The following is a 17,570-nucleotide window of genomic DNA, read 5'->3' on the forward strand; positions in this document are numbered from 1 at the left end:
TGTCTCTTGGCACTTGCTTTGTTACTGAGGCTGCCTACAGTAAGATGGTCCTCATGGTGCTCTTTTTAAGCATCATTGTTCTTTTCAGAGCTCAGTGACCTGGTTGAAAAACTAGAGCTGGGCTGCTGGCTGCACTTACTCCTCTACAAAACAACAGAACAGTTTCCATTCATCTATCTGTCTCTTACAGCTTTCGGAATTTGAGCTGTACCTTAACCAAAACTGATGGAAATTTCCAAGGTTTTCTTTTGTTGCTTGTTTCATTTATTCCCCCACCCCTTTCATTAAGGTTGTGCTGCTTTGCATTCCTAGAGCAGTTTAGTCAAGTAGCTCGTCACACTGGCAGTGACCTTATTTTGAGAGAACTTGTTTTCTATCCATGCAGCAGAATATATCTGTTTAATCACAGCACTCACTTAAGGACATTGCATTACTTGGCAGATTTGGGTAAATTACCCTTGCACATTCATTCCTTGTTTTCTGTGGAAAATAACCACTGAATCGTGGTGTTGACTTTCCTTTACACCATTTAGGAATTACTGTGAAGCAGGTAGCTTAGAATTTATAACAACATGCTGGCTAGGTGGCAAGGCTCAATAGTGGAGGAATACATATTCATAATACTGCTCAAAGTAATGCACCAGAAAATGTGTCACCAGGATTAATACTGATAAGGGGGGGGGGGGGGGGAATATACCTAAATGTCAGGGGAAAAATCTTGAAGCATTATTTTCAACAGAGTTAAAATGAAAAGAGATTCTTTCTTACCTAGAGGAGACTGGGCTGTGCTTTCCAGCAGGTCATAATCACCTGTAAGAGTGGAAATTTGGTATGAAACTGCTTTGATTGTGTTCACTATTGGGGCCCAGACAGGCCTCTGTGGAAATTAGTGAATAGCATGCGATTGATTTTTATTTGTTTGGATCAGGCCCAAAGGCAATAAATACTTGATGCTGTCTTTTCAGGAAGTAAACACGGTTTTACTTGTGAGTTTGAATCAAAATTGAAGCTCTAAAATTAAGAAAGTGCTGCTGTGAGCAGTGAGCACCCAGCTAAGAACTCATGCAAACAACCAGGACCAATTTGGTTGTGAAAATATTAAAGTCAGATGGGGTATCTTTAGAAATTTACATTTCTGATCCATAGATATTCAAAGTGTGGTCAGCTTTCACAGAATTTGTGAAAGATCATTTTCATCCATCTGTGGTAAAAAGTAATCATTAATTGGCTTTAGGTTCAATTTTGTGGCTTTAGAATCAATAAGGTTGGAAAAGACCTCAGAGATCAGAGAGACTGGCCATTGGAATGTGCTGCCCAGGAGATGGTGGAGTCACCATCCCTGGAGGTGTTTAGGAAGAGAGTGGATGGGGTTCTTGGTGCCATGGTTTAGTTGACTAGATGGTATTGGGTGATAGGTTGGACTCAATGATCTCAAAGGTCTTTTCCAACATGGTTAATTCTATTCTATTCTATCATCAAGTCCAACTTATCACCCAACACCTCATGACTAACTAAACCATGGCACCAAGTACCACGTCCAATCCCCTCTTGAACACCTCCATAGACACTGACTCCACCACCTCCCTGGGCAGCACATTCCAATGGACAATCACTCTTTCTGGGAAGAACTTTCTCCTCAACTTCATCCTAAACTTCCCCTGGCACAGCTTGAGACTGTGTCCTCTTGTTCTGGTGCTGGTTGCCTGGGAGAAGAGACCAACCCCCACCTGGCTACAACCTCCCTTCAGGTAGCTGTAGAGTTAGATCACACTAATTTCTCAAAACTTAACAGATTTTTACCCTTTATCTGAATGTTACAACAAACTACTTATATTCCTTATCATGCTTGTGATCAGGCAACTTTTCAATCATCTTTTATTTTCACATGCTCTGCACATCGTACTTGAGACCACAGGAGCTACTCAGCACAACTGCTTCTTACCTGCATGGGTTTGCCCCAAGTTATCAACTTCCCAACCTGCAATTAGAAGAATAAGAATAATTAGTTTGATTTAGATAACAGCTTACAATTTGATGTTGACAATACTTGGCTTCCCATGAGAGGGGTGGATGTAGTACAGCCCAGATAAGCACTGCAATAAATTCCCTTTCTCAAGAATATGACTGGAAAGGGTTTTGTTTTTGTCAGAGGATGATCGATTTCATTGCACTGCTAAATCTCTGCTTATCATCTTGCTCCATCAAATTGTAGGAAGGAGATGAACAAGAGATGAGATTTGGATTTTTTTTTGCTGGGTTAGATCTATTTGTTGGTGGTTTTGTGGTAGAGGTTTTAGTGTCTGGGGTTTTGTGGGGTGGGGTGTGGTTTTTTGTCAGTTTTGGTTTTGTTGTGGTGGGTTTAGAATCATAGAATCAATAAGGTTGGAAAAGACTCAGAGATCATCAAGTCCAACCTGTCACCCAACACCTCCTGACAACTAAACCATGGCTTCAAGTGCCACATCCAATCCCTTTTTGAACACCTCCAGGGATGGTGACTCCACCACCTCCCTGGGCAGCACATTCCAACTTTCCCCTCACCTCCAGCCTAACCTTCCCCTGCCACAGCTTGAGACTGTGTCCTCTTGTTCTGGTGCTGGTTGCCTGGGAGAAGAGACCAACCCCCACCTGGTAGTTGTAGAGAGCAACTACTACAAGAGTGGGGTGGGGTTTTTTTGGGGGGTTGTGCTCTTTTGTCATTGCTTGTCCTTTTTTGGGGTTTATTTTAGAAGGAAGGGAGAGTTCTGAAGCAAGAAATACCTCACCTATTTCCAAAATATTGTGCCAGAATCCATCCTGATTTCTGTGCTAAAATTACCAAATGTTACAATGGGAGATCATAAACATTTGGGTTTGCATTACAAATGTTCATTTTTCCTTTCTTTTGTCCTTCCCAAATAAAACATTGAGATTGCCTCTACCCAATTTCTCACCCATCTTACTAAATAACCTGAATTACACTGAGATCAGGCTTTCCCAAGTCAGTGGATTTTGGCTCAAGCTGTGTTGTGGGATGCTTAAAGTGAAGCTGCTTTAGGCCACCGAGTGGTGCTGCTGTATCGTGCACACAAAGGGCCTAACAAAGCTGTCAGTAAATAGCTCTGCCAGCTGCCCACCCACCAAGGTAAAAAGGTTTCCAGCTTTCTGTGTTCACTAGAGCAGCTTAAATGTTTACATTTGATTAGGTCTGTATCCTTCTATGGGAGAGGAGAAAGGCATATAAGGAATCAAAATATGAGAGGGAGCATAACATAGAGACCCATTTTCCAGGATTTTACTTCAAGGACTACATCCTTGAAACCACCCTGGTTTCACTGGGACAGGATCAGAGGCCACCCATGGTCTGCAGGCTGTTAGCAGTTTGGAGTCAGCCAAGGCAGAAGACCTCAGCTGGCTACAGGTGTATTCCAGACCTCAAATGTTCCACTCAGCACGAAGGGGGAAGTTTGTGAGGATTAGAGACCTCCTGCCTGGGCTCCTCCTGATGCTGCTTCTAGCCATCCCTGGAAGCACTCATCTGATACTCTACTCCCAAGGACTTCTTTCCTGTTTATGGTGACTATCATATACTTGCTGTGCTGAGTATAACTTTGTATGCTTTCTGTTGGCACTGGGGTTTAGTCTATTTTTGATTCTTTTATTTGTATTATTTATTTTATTATCTTGGCATTATTAAATCCATTTATCATTTCCACCCACAGATCTCCTCACCTCCACCCAATCCCTCTTCCCAGATGGAGTGGGGTCATTGGGTGATAAAGCAACTGGTATAGCTTAGTCCTGGAGGTGGGCTAAGTGTAGAAAAGGACTGATGCCTGTGCTCCTCCCATGGAGCTAAATATCAGCACAGCCCAAGCTATGGGAGGGTGGAGTAAACAGTGTCTTAAAGAGTGTCTTAGCACATCATTTATTAAATCAGTAATTGCTCACGTTAATCAATAAGCTCCAGAGGAAGTTAATGTTACCCTTGACAAAGGACAGTTTATCCAGTGTATTGACAGAAAGTCTTACTCACTATTTGACCAGGCTGAACAGGTAAGTGAGGAGTAGAGCAAATCTTTTACTAGTGCTTTAATTGCCATTATTAATTAGGTGCTATTTGCAGTACTGCTACAGACCTTAGAGAAGATCTGTCAGAATGCTGAATTGTCAGTTCCAAAGACCAAACAGGGAAATGAAGCACAGAAAACATTGCCTGCTTGCATTTTCTACATGAAGAGGTAAAAGATAGGAAAGAGAAAGAAACAAACCAAAAAAAGCCAGAAGGCTTGCAGAGGTCTTCCCATAGAGCTAGAGGTAGAGATCCAATCTTTCATGCCCTTTATTTGCATGTTTATCAGGCTTTCTTCTTTGGTTTTCATTTACCAAGCCCCAGAAAACACAACCACCTCCTCACTATCCTCCAGCTGATGAGAAATTTGAAGCAAGCAATTGTTGCTTCTGATTTAAAGTGAGCAGGGTTGGCAAAGCTAAAGCCAAGAAACAACCCTTCTGTGATCAGCCTCGGAGCTCAGTGCAGCCTTTTAGATCGTCTCCTGCATGCCAAATTTGTGCTGGCTGCTTTCAGTGTCAGCTGGCAGGGCAATTGCTTTATCTCCCACAGATTTGTTTATCTGAGCCAAACTTGCATTTACCCCTTTTGTTCCAGCATTTGCCCTTTATTGAGGTGGGGGGAAGAGAGGCAAGACTGAAAGGCTTCCAAAACCATTCCATCCTGAAATAGCTTGCTCAGACTTTGCCTTTATTCCCATTGTACCCATCTCAGTATTATGGGCTGGAGGACTGGGTCTCATAGGTAATCCTCCAAAAGGTTGGATTTAGACACTTTAGAGATCTATGTGCAAAGCTCACACTGTTTTTATTGTATGCTAATTCAGCAAGAACAGAAGACTGGGGCAGAGAGAGGTGGTGGAGATTTGCTCCAATCACTTGCTATCCTGCTGTCCAGCTATGTGGATAATGAGCTGGTTAGGCAGAAATTCAATTTCCCCCTCCCTGTTTTATACAGCACTGATTAGAAGCTTAAGATTTAATTTATAAATACAAAATAAAGGAAGAAGCTCTGATGCCCAACTCCGCAGCATCCCCCACGCTGTGCCTGCTCTCTCTCTTCCCTGGTGCTGCATGCTGCTCTGATGCTCCAGCAATCTGTTCAGCTGGCTGGCAAAGCTGCAGTCAGGAGAAGCAGTCTACTTAGTAGCTTTTCTGGACCTTTCTGAGCTCCTCACACACATACCGCTTTCACACTCTGCCCACTGCTTCTAAAGCTCTCTGCCCAGTCCTGTACTGGGCACTCGTGATCCCACACACGCAATGCAACCATCCTGGTTCCTTCATCAGAAGAGGTGATTCTGCCACTCTACTCTGGTGGGACCTGATCTAAAGTACTGTGTTCAGCTCTGGGACCTACAACACAAGGCCATCAACCTGATGGAGAGGGTCTAAAGGAGGCCACCAAGATGATCTGAGGGCTGGAGTGCCATTCCTATGAAGACAGGCTGAGAAGAATTGGGGTGGTTTAGCCCAAAGAAGAGAAGGCTCTGTGGAGACATTATATTGCCCTTCCAGTACGTAAAGGAGACCTGCAAAAAAATCTGAGGAGGGACTGTTTAAAAGGCCTGTAGCAATAGGACCAGGGGCAATGGTTTTAAATTAGAGGAGAGTAAATATAAATTGGACATTAAGAAGAAGTTTGTACATTTGAATAAGAACTGGTACCTAGAGGCATCCAAGGAACTGATTCTGTGGAGCAAATTAATCCTGATTTGCACATCTGAAGCTATGTTCATCTGTCTTTAAAGTTTCTTCCCATCAAGGGCAAACACACCGGCACTTCCAGAGGGTGACCTGGTTTAGGCATCTACCATTGGATGAGCTGAACTAGTTTCTTTGTCTTTGTTACCCAGTGGTTTGTGAAAAACATTGGGGTGCAAGCTGTGATGGAAGTGATGCACAAGTCCTTTCATCCTATATCCCATACTATTTTCAGGACACGTGGTTTCATGATACGGAGACATGAAGACCCAGTGAATAATACCTGGAGACCACATGAGAATATCAGTAAGGAGAATACAAAGGCCATAGCACACAGGGCTGGCCAAATTAGGGCTGAAGTACAGGTACCATCAATAACATCTGAATTATTACTTTCTTCTTCTCTTCCTCTTTCCTATCAAAGTCTGTGAAACTAGCAGTGGACTGAGGTCACCATAGCAACTGCTAGTCATCGTCTAAATATTATGTGTATCCTTCCTATGAGGCTGGCTGTCACAGAAGCATCCGTCAGAGTGCAAGATCCATACAAATACTCCTGAAGGGTCTCTGAAGAGGGGGGAGGCCATTTTTCAGTTTTTTGTTGTTTTGGGTTTTTTTCCTTCAAAAAGGAAACATAGATAATAAGAAAGGTTGTTTAATGGAGGCTATCACTTATGAAATAGGTCACAGACAAGAAAGCACATTAAATCACTTGCTTAAAGTTCTTGCTTGCAAGAATGAACGTGTTCACACCACATCTAAAACCCTGCAATCAACTGAAACTCCCTTCTGAGCCACCATCACTGGAGGTGTTTAGGAAGAGACTGGATGGGGTGCTTGGTGCCATGGTTTAGTTGATTAGATGGTCTTGGATGACAGGTTGGTCTCGATGATCTTAAAGGTCTTTTCTATTCTGGTTAATTCTATTCTATTCTATTCTATTCCATTCCATTCCATTCCATTCCATTCCATTCCATTCCATTCCATTCCATTCCATTCCATTCCATTCCATTCCATTCCAGAAACAGGAATAGAACAAAGACAACTATTAAAGGTTGAAGCATCTGCCCTTGTTGCACCTACAGTGATACTTCAGTACTTTTGCTGTCCAGGTGTTCTCCAAACTACTCAGTAGCTCTCTGCACACTCCACTGCTTGCATACTTTGCAGAGAAGCATGATCCCTTTTATTTTCCAAGGCCAAATTAGCTTTCAGATCATATTAACAAAGCTATATTGAGCTATATTACAGCTTTCCTCTGGCCACTGAAAGGTGTTATCTTACAAAAGACCGAGGACTTGGTCTTTAGCTGAAATGCTCTTGCTCATGTTTTATGCTTGAGCATCAGAGACACAGAAAAGTACGTCCCCATAATTTGGTGAGCAAGGCCATAAAATGTCCTTTTCCTGTAAAAAAGGCATCTAAGAAGCCTTAAGCACTTGATTGGAAATGTAGATACAGCCACTATTCTCTGATGGCAATATTTTCCTCCCATTTCCCTCTGCATTGCAGATAGACTTTGTGATGCTGCGACCGAGCGAGCATGCTTAATTACAGGTTGTCCTCCTCAAGTTGGAAAAGCTGAAGTAATTCAATGGCTTTACTGGCTGTGGAAATCCTAGGGATGAAAACCAGCAGGAAAGTACTTGTTATCTAGTAAGCACTATTATCTTGGCTATTGGCACGAGTTATTATTTTTATGCCTTTCCTTGTTGTCACAGTTGTTTCTAGGACTTGCTGAACGCTAAGCAACAATAACACATGTGCAATGCGGAGACAGCTTTGATAGGTGCTCATAACCTTTTGCTGGTACATAGATGAGAATAAATCAGATAGCTATGCAGTGAACTTACTGCTGCATGCTACATAGGATATAAATAAAGTGAAGGATGAAGTTAAGGTATGCACAGAGCCCTGGTTGTTTCAAAGATTAATGAAGTGGCTCATTATTATTCCCACGAGGAAAGTGCTGTGGGATGGGGTCGTGTCTGTTTTTCAGAGACTGCTCCTTGATTCTGATGTTTGTCTTCCCTTGATTTTCATGCAGGATGTTGAAACACCCACCAGGACCGAGATACACTTGAATAGTAATCCAGACCTTTGCATTGATCTTTTGCCTTGCCCTATTTGACAGGCAAATGCAATTTCCAATTTTAATCTGCTGCAATGCCGACCTTAATTTCAGCAAAGAAATCCTGCATCTTCTGCTTCAGTAGAAAATAAATGCAAAATCCTCCAGACACATTTAAAAGTCTCCTGATCTTTAACAATCACCTTTTCTTTCTCTCTCTCTGTATATATCTAGAATAGAATAGACTAAACCAGGTTGGAAGAGACCTTCAAGATCATCGCGTCCAACCTATCACCCAACACCACCTAATCAACTAACCCATGGCACCAAGCACCCTGTCAAGTCTCCTCCTGAACACCTCCAGTGACGGCGACTCCACCACCTCCCCGGGCAGCCCATTCCAATGGGCAATCACTCTCTCTGTGTAAAACTTCCTCCTGACCTCCAGCCTGAACTTCCCCTGGCACAGCCTGAGACTGTGTCCTCTTGTTCTGGTGCTGGCTGCCTGGGAGAAGAGACCAGCCTCTGCCTGTTTACAACCCCCCTTCAGGTAGTTGTAGACAGCAATAAGTAGAACCCAAAGTAATAGAAACTGTAACCTGCAAATATTTTCAACTCTTTCACCTTGGGAAGACAATGACTTTAGCTGTCTTTTCACTCAGTTTGGGAGTTAGGTTCCATTTTCACAGTGGTATTTAGTCAGCACTTAAGGACTTTACCAGGACTGTTTCCCCAGGAATGTCACAGAAGGGCTTCCAGTGTATGAGTATGTAGTATCTTATCCCCTCTCATTAAGTCTCCTCTTGTCATCTCACTCTGATTAGGGATAATATCTAAAGTCAGACAGGGGATAAAAAATGCTACAGATTGCTTCCTAAATCCAATTAATCCTGCAGTCATAAAGCCCATTTCCCACCCATGATATTGTCAGTGCAGCATATATGAGGCTTGGTGTTCTACCACAAAATACTTGAGTGTCTCCCAATGTTTTTAAAGGGATCAGTAACAGATTATTTTCAATTGTTCTTAGAGACAATAAAGCTTGTTGGCTGAGCACTGAAATCATGCAACTTCCACAGCAGCAGCAAGCCTTTGGTTCAAAACTATGTGCACAGGATATAATTCTCTCTTAAGTTCCATAATACCTGGATACATTTCTCATTCTGCCAGATTTTAATTAGGCCTCCTTGATCCTGGTATCAACACAAGATGCAGTTTATTTCTTGGGTATAAATGGTGCAGATGTTTTGTGTCTTACACAGTAACCCATGCTTTGTAGTAAAGCTTTTCTGGGTGTTGCAGGTTGTGTCCTGGAGTGGGCATTAGATAAACATTCTGAATTGCTGGAATTTGTAGGAAGAGGTAACCACATTTATTATCTGCATTTGTGAATGAAAGCATTTTCTCAATGTGGAGCATATGGCAATGCTCAGAAGCTGCCTTTTATCATTTATATTAGTTTTTCCTGCAAATCACAGATCTAAAAATAAACTCATTTCTAATCTGGCTATTGGGTTTCTTTCAAAGGTCTGTTTGAGTAATGTGGCTTTATAGGTTCCAGAATATCTCAGCTGTGCAGGGCAAAGAAAAAAAAGCACAGATCTGGCTTCTGTAGATTTCCACTGCCAGGCAGCATCACCTCTGACTGGAAAAAAAAGGGAACAGAAGAACAAAACAGAGAAAATATTCCAGCGGGGAGTGCAGATCACTATGTTGGGGCTGTCTCTAGGTCTTGACAGGTCACACTGAAAGGCAACATCACAGTTTGACACAGTTTTCCTTTTTTCTTTCATTGCAAGGATGCCTTAGAAGGCTAAGAATGGTTCTAAAGTGATTGTCTCTGGAGTAAGAAGGGGAAAAGCACTGGGGAAAGCATAATGTACAACAGTGGTAACTTGGAAGTTACAGAAACTGGTCAAAAGAAAATTGAAGGATATCAATCAAAGAAATAAATGTTGAAGAGGAAAATGGAATGGCATGGCATGGCATGGCATGGAATGGCATGGAATAGAATAGAAGAATGGAATGGAATGGAATGGAATGGAATGGAATGGAATGGAATGGAATGGAATGGAATAGAATAGAATAGAATAGAATAGAATAGAATAGAATAGAATAGAATAGAATAGAATAGAATAGAATAGACTAAACCAGGTTGGAAGAGAACTTCAAGATCATCGTGTCCAACCCATCATCCAACACCACCTAATCAACTAAACCATGCAACCAAGCACCCCATCAAGTCTCCTCCTGAACACCTCCAGTGATGGTGACTCCCCCACCTCCCTGGACAGCACACTCCAATGGCCAATCACTCTCTCTGTGTAGAACTTCCTCCTAACTTCCAGCCTAAACCTCCCCTGGTGCAGCTTGAGACTGTGTCCTCTTGTTCTGGTGCTGGTTGCCTGGGAGAAGAGACCAACCTCTGCCTGGCTACAATCTCCCTTAAGGTAGTTGTAGAGAGCAATAAGGTTATCCCTGAGTCTCCTCTTCTCCAGGCTAAGCAACCCCAGCTCTGAAATCCCCTAAGAGAAAGCCACTGTAAATCCTTAAACTACTAGGTCAGAGGAAACTCAGGAGCTAATATGTCATTTGGTGGCTTGTTTTTTTTCCATGTGGAGAGATTTTGAGAAGGTTCTTTTTGTCCAGTCTGCATCTGAAGTGAAGTAAAAATTCTGGTGATTTTGGAGGAGCAGAGAGGTGAGATGAAATTTTACAAGGAAGGGTCACCAACCACACAGCATGAGATTTAACATCAGGCATTCTGTATGATGTTGAGAGCTGTTCAAAAGTGACTGCTCAATTCAGCTGCAGTGAAGGTTAGAGCAGAGTACATTTTCAAACTGAAGCCAGCCACAGCTGGCATGTTTAATTAAATCCAAAGATAATTTTTCAACAAAGCAGCTCTCCAGATGACAGTTTAGTTGGTTAATTTTTATTCTGCAATCTCATTAATTGTGTTTTTTTCCATATTACTGCATATGGAAATCGGTCATTCAAGTCAAGGCAGCCAAATGACTTTCATAAAACAAACAATCCCCTCCAGTGACTCCATTCATCTCAAGATAAGCATTTGAGATAGGACAGAGGAAACATCCAGATGTACCCATTGCCTTCCATGTGCTGTGCCAGAGGTCCATGTGATCACTTCAGATCTACACATGCAATTTTTATTTATCTAGAGCCAAGTGAGACATCTCCTTCCCTCTCCTTAGCACATCATCTTAGGCTGGAGAAGAGGAGGCTCAGAGGAGACCTTATTGCTCTCTACAACTGCCTGAAGGGAGGTTGGAGCCAGGAGGGGGTTGGTCTCTTCTCCCAGGCAACCAGCACCAGAACAAGAGGACACAGTCTCAAGCTGTGCCAGGGAAGGTTTAGACTGGATGTTAGGAAGAAGTGCTTCACAGAAAGAGTGGTCTGGTCTATTCTATTCTATTCTATTCTATTCTATTCTATTCTATTCTATTCTATTCTATTCTATTCTATTCCATTCCATTCCATTCCATTCCATTCCATTCCATTCCATTCCATTCCATTCCATTCCATTCCATTCCACCCCTATTCCTATTCCTATTCCTATTCCTGTTCCTATTCTTATTCCTATTCCTATTCCTATTCCTATTCCTATTCCTATTCCTATTCCTATTCCTATTCCTATTCTATCACATGGTTTGCCTGGTGTTGTACAAGCAGCTGCCCCTACAGGTGCTTAAGTGCTTCACAGGACAAACTTCCAAAATCTACAATTTAGAGGCATTGCTAGTGTTTGTAAAAATCATTTGTGGCCATAAAAAAATGTTGCTGCATTAAGAAACATTCATAAAATCATAGAATCTACAAGGTTGGAAAAGACTTCAGAGACCATCAAGTCCAACCTGTTACCTAATACCTAACACCTCCTGACAACTAAACCATGGCTCCAAGTGCCACATCCAATCCTTTTTTGAACACCTCCAGGGACAGTGACTGTAGAACCTCCCTGGGCAGCACATTCCAAAGGACAATTACTCTTTCTGTGAAGACAGTTATTAATTTATTAATTGTAACATTATTCATTGCCTTAATTAATAATTATTAATTAAACTATCAATTAACATTCGTGTCAGTGCCTAGCCTAGTTATACATTCCAGAAACATAACAGCAGCCAGAGGAGAGTGTAACAACAATCAAGGAGATGTGATTAGCCTTGTTTTAGAATTATTTCAGTTACCTAATCAACCTTTATTTAAACAACCAGCAACATTTTTTATCTCAATTTTTCTTTTAAATTTCTCTTTCCCCCCCCCCCCCCCATTAAGCCCTCATGGTGACAAGTATGCTTGGCAAATTAAAATCAGCGGCAATGCTAGGGGAAATTCACACCAATTCACCCAGGAAAGCGATTCTGGTTTCCACTGGATTTCCACCTGGGGGTCACCAGTGCGAACCCAGCGGCATCTGTAGAGATTTCAGGCTACTCCAGATTAAATGCTTATTTGATTATCTAATGAATTATAAATCTTGGTTTTATTCCTAGTGAGCAGATGTCCAAAAACTCCTCAAACCCAACACTACAAGAGGTAACAGCTGTCAGTTTTATTAGTGATTCCACAAAGAGATAAAGAAGGAGGATATATGTTTACACTGGAGTGACTACTCTTTCCTTAGGGTCACATTGTGACCCTGCTACAGGTCAAATGTGAAGTACAGTATGTGAAAAGGTCTAAAAATCCTGAGGGGAAAAATGATCAGAATTGATTTGGCAATCAGGCTGAATGACAAGCAGTCAGGAAAAAAAATTGATTACGAAGTCACGGAGAAGTGAAAAATAACAATGCCAAAACAAAAGAAAAGCCAAACAGCCACCAACAAACGCCAAGGCAAACAAAGAAGAAAATGCACACACACACACACAAAAACACTCCCAAAAAACCAAACAACACTCCCAAAACCTGAAATAGGGAAGAATATTTCCTCATCCATACTGGAAACAAAGCCTACTGCTTGCTGACCTGCGGGTTTTTCTGATATCACGAAGCGCGGATGGCTCAGTAAGTGCCGCTGCACCCATTGAGTCAACTCAGAACTAATATTACAGCAGTAGAGATTATGTTTAATTATACTGGCTATAATTAAAGCGCATAGAATTACAGTAGTAATTATATTTTTATACCTGGTAATTTAAAGAGGGACTTATCTTTCCCAGTCCAAAAATTAGGTGCCTTGTTTAAGTGAATTGCCCTTAGCGCCTAATGCATAAAGAGAGGTATGTCCAAGGTACGATTCACCTCGTGTCTCATGGAATAATACAAATTGTCTTCTGGAATGGTGATGTTTCACTTCTACAGACCAAAACAAGGCATGATGCAGCTTCTGCTTCTCTCCAGGAACCTTGAATTCCCACTGAGCCTTCCTGGACTTCCCTCGACTCCCAGCATGCGATCTCCTCGCCCTGATCATCTCATGTCTATGTCATCATGTCTATGTTTTCCATAGGCGTGACCATAACCTGCTCTGAGTTTTAGTTCTCTAATTAAATGAGCTTGAATTTTGATGACTAGTTATCTGAGGCTCAAGCACAGTTTCAAGACTCATTGATTTCAGTGAAGACCCAAGGGTACAACATCCACTTCAGCAATTAGAGTTGATGATATTCTCATGTTGTACCATCTGTGAAGGACGTTTCACACATTCCCTCCCACCCTTACACACACACACACATCTACTCACAGAAACACCCTGGTTTCCTAGAGCATTTGTTTAAACTGTACCCCAGCTCAAAATGACTGTAAAGGTTTTTTTTGTATCTATGTGAGGTTTTGCACTCATGATGGTCTTGCAACTTTACAAAACAGAGGCAAAGGGCAGAGAGAACTTTACCGTCTTCAGAGATGATAAATCTGAACAGTGCAGGACACTTGACAAAGACAATTTCGCCCACACTTGCAGGCTTCCAGCATGTAATGTTGTCCCACATTCCTGGGCAGCCTACAGAAGGAGGAAAAAATAACATCAATACATTGATGGTGGATATCCATTCCTTTCTTTGTGCTGTTATTATACTTTAGAGCTGTTTCTCTCTTCTAGCCATGAAAATGCACTCATTTAGAACAATAAAGAGTATCATTTTCTAATGAGCTTCCTCTGCAATAAAATAATGTTCCTATGTAGGAATAGCATTAGATATGTGGTTGTATGACACAAGAATGACCCAGACTTTACCCTCACAGAACAAAACATTTCTTGATCTCAGTTAAAGCACGCCAACATATACCAGGAGCAAGTTTTTCACTTGAGCATGAAATCTGTTGTCATTTGTCCATCTTTCAGTATCTTTATGGATCAGATCTTTGATTTAAATGCTATACATTTCTGTTTGCTCTAATCTTTGTGAAAGGGACAGTTTGGAGTTTGACCCAAGGAGCGGACAGGAAGCTGAGAACCAGATTCTGCTTCATCCTACAGCCAGTATTGTGGATATGTAAGAGAAGCTGACCTCTTTCATGTTGTTCAGCTTCTTTTAAAACTACTGGGAATAGAGATGTTCTATAATTGTGTGAACCATCATCTCAGTAGCTCATAAACCTAGAAGACTTATCCAGTATGCAGAAGAATGAAGAGCAATCTCTCAACTTTCCTACTAATGCTGAAAGAAAAACCCTAGTGATTGACTCGCAAATGGGAATCATCTTCTGCCTCAACAGGAAAGGAAAGTCAAACTAAATTTAAATATCTCCACTATTTATACACATTTGATGTGGAGAATGAGGACATAATCTTATCAGCTGTTAAAAGCCACGAGCTCCATCATTTTCTAAGTGGTTTTCTGTTAATGTGCTCTCTCTTTGACTGTGTGCCAAGGAAAACATCTTCAGTGGAAGCAGATAAAACTTCAACATGTCATGCTTTCAGACTGGCAGAAGTACAATATAATGAGGTATGGGTGATCACATTGTAGAAACAGTGTGGGTTTTATCAGCTCTGGCGGTAGTAGCAGATTTCCATGACTAGAGAATGAATGTTCACAGGACTAGAACTGCATTTTCTTTTCCCACCAGCTTCAGTGCAGGGAATCAAGCCCTGTGTTTTCTCACAAACATGTAAGCCAGCTACTGCCAAGTGTGGTGGAAAGGGCAGTTCTGAATGATAAAGTGTTTGAAGAGTTATGTCAGCATCAAGCAACACTGTTAAGATGTTACAAGGATGGCATATGCTGAGCAGCTGATAAATCCTCTTTTGAATTAAAGGATGCACTGTCAGACTACATAATTTAAATTAATAACTATATACCATCCTGACTCTATCAGATAAAAATCCCTCAGCTTTACCAGACTCACAAAACCACAATGTTGTTGCAAAAAATTCTTATTAAATCATCACAGGAGCTCGAAAAGCCCTTTACATTTCCCCCTTCTCTTTTCTTCTTTTCCCACTCTTACCCCAAACTGCTGCCTTTGCCAGATGAGGATTTCTTTGTATGAGTGCAGTGCTCACTAGGACATCTCCAAAAGGCTCAAAGACTGCAGTTTGAAAAGTTGTGTGATGCAGCTAGCATACTAAAGCTGGAAATCAAAATCACATTGAGCAGCATTAGATTTTATTGTCTTTGCTGGCTGATATCTGTCCACACAGTAGGAACTGTATTCACCATGGAAATCTGAAGACATATAGTAATAAGTTTATGGTTCACTGATGTATGGCACTCTGTACAGAAGTGGAGGATATGCAAATATCCATGGTAATGAGACATTTGCTTGCAAGAGGTGTTAGAGACAATCAAAGTGGCTAATGAGATCTTCTGAGAACCACCTGCTAGCCTTGCTCACTTCGACTCGATGTGTTTGACCCTAATAGGGAAAGCTTTCTTATTTCTTATCATTACTTCAACATCAGTTGTCTTCCAGACACTGGAACAGCAACAGCAACTGCAAACAGACCTAGAGAAATGCCAGGAAATCCTCACAGTGCAGAAAAGAAATCACAGCCATGGAATAAATAAATATTTCATAGCCGCGTGTGTTAGATTTTGTTATAGCAGGTGGCTGGTTTGGTGGTAATACCATGCAGAGCTGAAAAATAGCCCCTTTTAAAAAGACATTATAAAGGTCATTGTGCTGCAAAGCACTGATGTGCTGACACTGGAAGAGAGGGAGAGAGAAACAGAGAGTCAAGTAATTTGCCTTAGTTACTAAAATAGGTGGTCGAAGGCGACTGGAAAAAAAATCACTGTCAATGAGGAGGATGCCTGATCTGTGTGGGGAAGTTCATTGAATCAACCAACTTAGAAGAGCAAAGAAAAGGATGACAAAACATTTAAATGGAATAAGAATCAGCAGGCCTCTTCCCCTTTTGTAAACCCTGATGCAGCCAGCAACTCCTGCTGGGTGAAATCTGCCCACAGAAACCAGTGTGACTTGAGTGTGAAACTGCACAGTGGGGTTTTTCTCTGGCACTGGTGGTGTGTCTCCATTTCCATGTGAGAGTGGCTAGATCTAAAGCAAGATTTTGGGCAGAGCCATGGCTAAAGTTCACCAAGTTCAAGGAGTGGACCTCACTTCAAATCAGAACCTGATTATCCTCCACCAACACGGAGTCACCAGGTCACCAGGGCTGTGTAAAACCTGTTTGTTTTTCCTCTAGGTTTGTATCCTATTTTCTCATGGTGTTTCTAATGAAATACTCTCATCTACACTTTATTTAACTTGTCTTAACAGAATCACAAAATCACAGAATGGTGGGGGTTGGAAAGGACCTTCAGAGATCATCTAGTTACGCCCCCCTGCTAAAGTGGGTGCCCCTAGATCAAGTTTCACAGCAATGTGTCCAGGTGTGTTTTGAAATTATCCAGAGAAGACTTCGCAATGTCTCTGGGCAGCCTGTTCCAGTGCTCCAGCACCTTCAGAGTGAAGATTTTTTTTCCTTAAGTTCAAGAAAACTTCCTTTGTTCTTGTTCATACCTGCTGCCCCTTGTCCTATCACTGAGCATCACTGAGCTGAGCTGAGCTCATCTTCATGAATGGCATCCTTTAGGTATTGATATGCATTGAGAGGTTCCTCCTCTCAGTCTTCTTTTCACCAAGCTAAAGAGCCTCAGCTCTCTCAGCCCCTCCTTATAAGAGGGATGCCTCAGTCCCCTCAGCATCTTTGTGGCCTTCTGTTGGACTTTCTCCAGTAGTTCCCTATCTCTCTTGAACTGAGGAGCTCTGAACTGGACACAGTATTCCAGATGCAGCCTCATCAGTGCAGAGCAGAGGAGGAGAGCTTTCCACAGCATCCTCCTTGGCTTTATCCTGTCCCTAGCATGCCTCCTTTGTGTCCCTGATAACTTTTTGGCAAGAGAAGGTGCAAAAGCAGATGCAGGCATTTTGGATGGTGAGACCTTTGCACTAATTCACTGCTCATCCATTCATTCCCCTCAATATAGGGGTTAAGTTCAACCTGTTAATCTCTTAATGTAAACCGTTATTTTGACATTTTTTTTCTTGTACTCAGCACATCATTCTCAAAGAGCATGCAGGAATTTGCAGCTTTGGGATTAGTGCATCTCTGTCAAATGTTGCTGACCATTTGGCAGTCTCAAAACTGCTGGGTGAAGGAGGAGAGAGAAATAGGGAATGGCAGACCAATGGATGAAGGGACTTATGGATTCATAAACATGCAAAAGAAAATGGAGAGGAATTTGCATAAAAATTGTTTGCTTGGGAAATTGGGGAAAAAAAAAAAGTCATAAATATATAAATGTTATCTCTCTTTATTTTTCATGTA

The 17,570-nt window shown here is 41.7% G+C and overlaps 1 protein-coding gene across 6 annotated transcripts in view; it reads right to left on the minus strand.

Moving 5' to 3' along the window:
- Positions 1–17,570, minus strand: part of ADCYAP1R1 (ADCYAP receptor type I) — a 138,896-nt gene that overhangs the window by 38,423 nt on the left and 82,903 nt on the right. For all 6 annotated transcript variants that reach the window (XM_068145905.1, XM_068145904.1, XM_068145902.1 and 3 more), the window contains exons 4-6: positions 13,686–13,793; positions 1,943–1,978; positions 769–810 (exon numbers count right to left, since the gene is read on the minus strand). In XM_068145905.1, the coding sequence (XP_068002006.1) occupies positions 769–810; positions 1,943–1,978; positions 13,686–13,793 (186 nt within the window). The remainder of the gene's footprint in view (positions 1–768; positions 811–1,942; positions 1,979–13,685; positions 13,794–17,570) is intronic.

The sequence above is a fragment of the Melanerpes formicivorus genome, unplaced genomic scaffold (genome assembly GCF_026170545.1).
Source record: "Melanerpes formicivorus ecotype bairdi unplaced genomic scaffold, bMelFor1.0.p_v2 SCAF_13, whole genome shotgun sequence".
In the NCBI taxonomy this organism is placed as follows: Eukaryota; Metazoa; Chordata; class Aves; order Piciformes; family Picidae; genus Melanerpes; species Melanerpes formicivorus.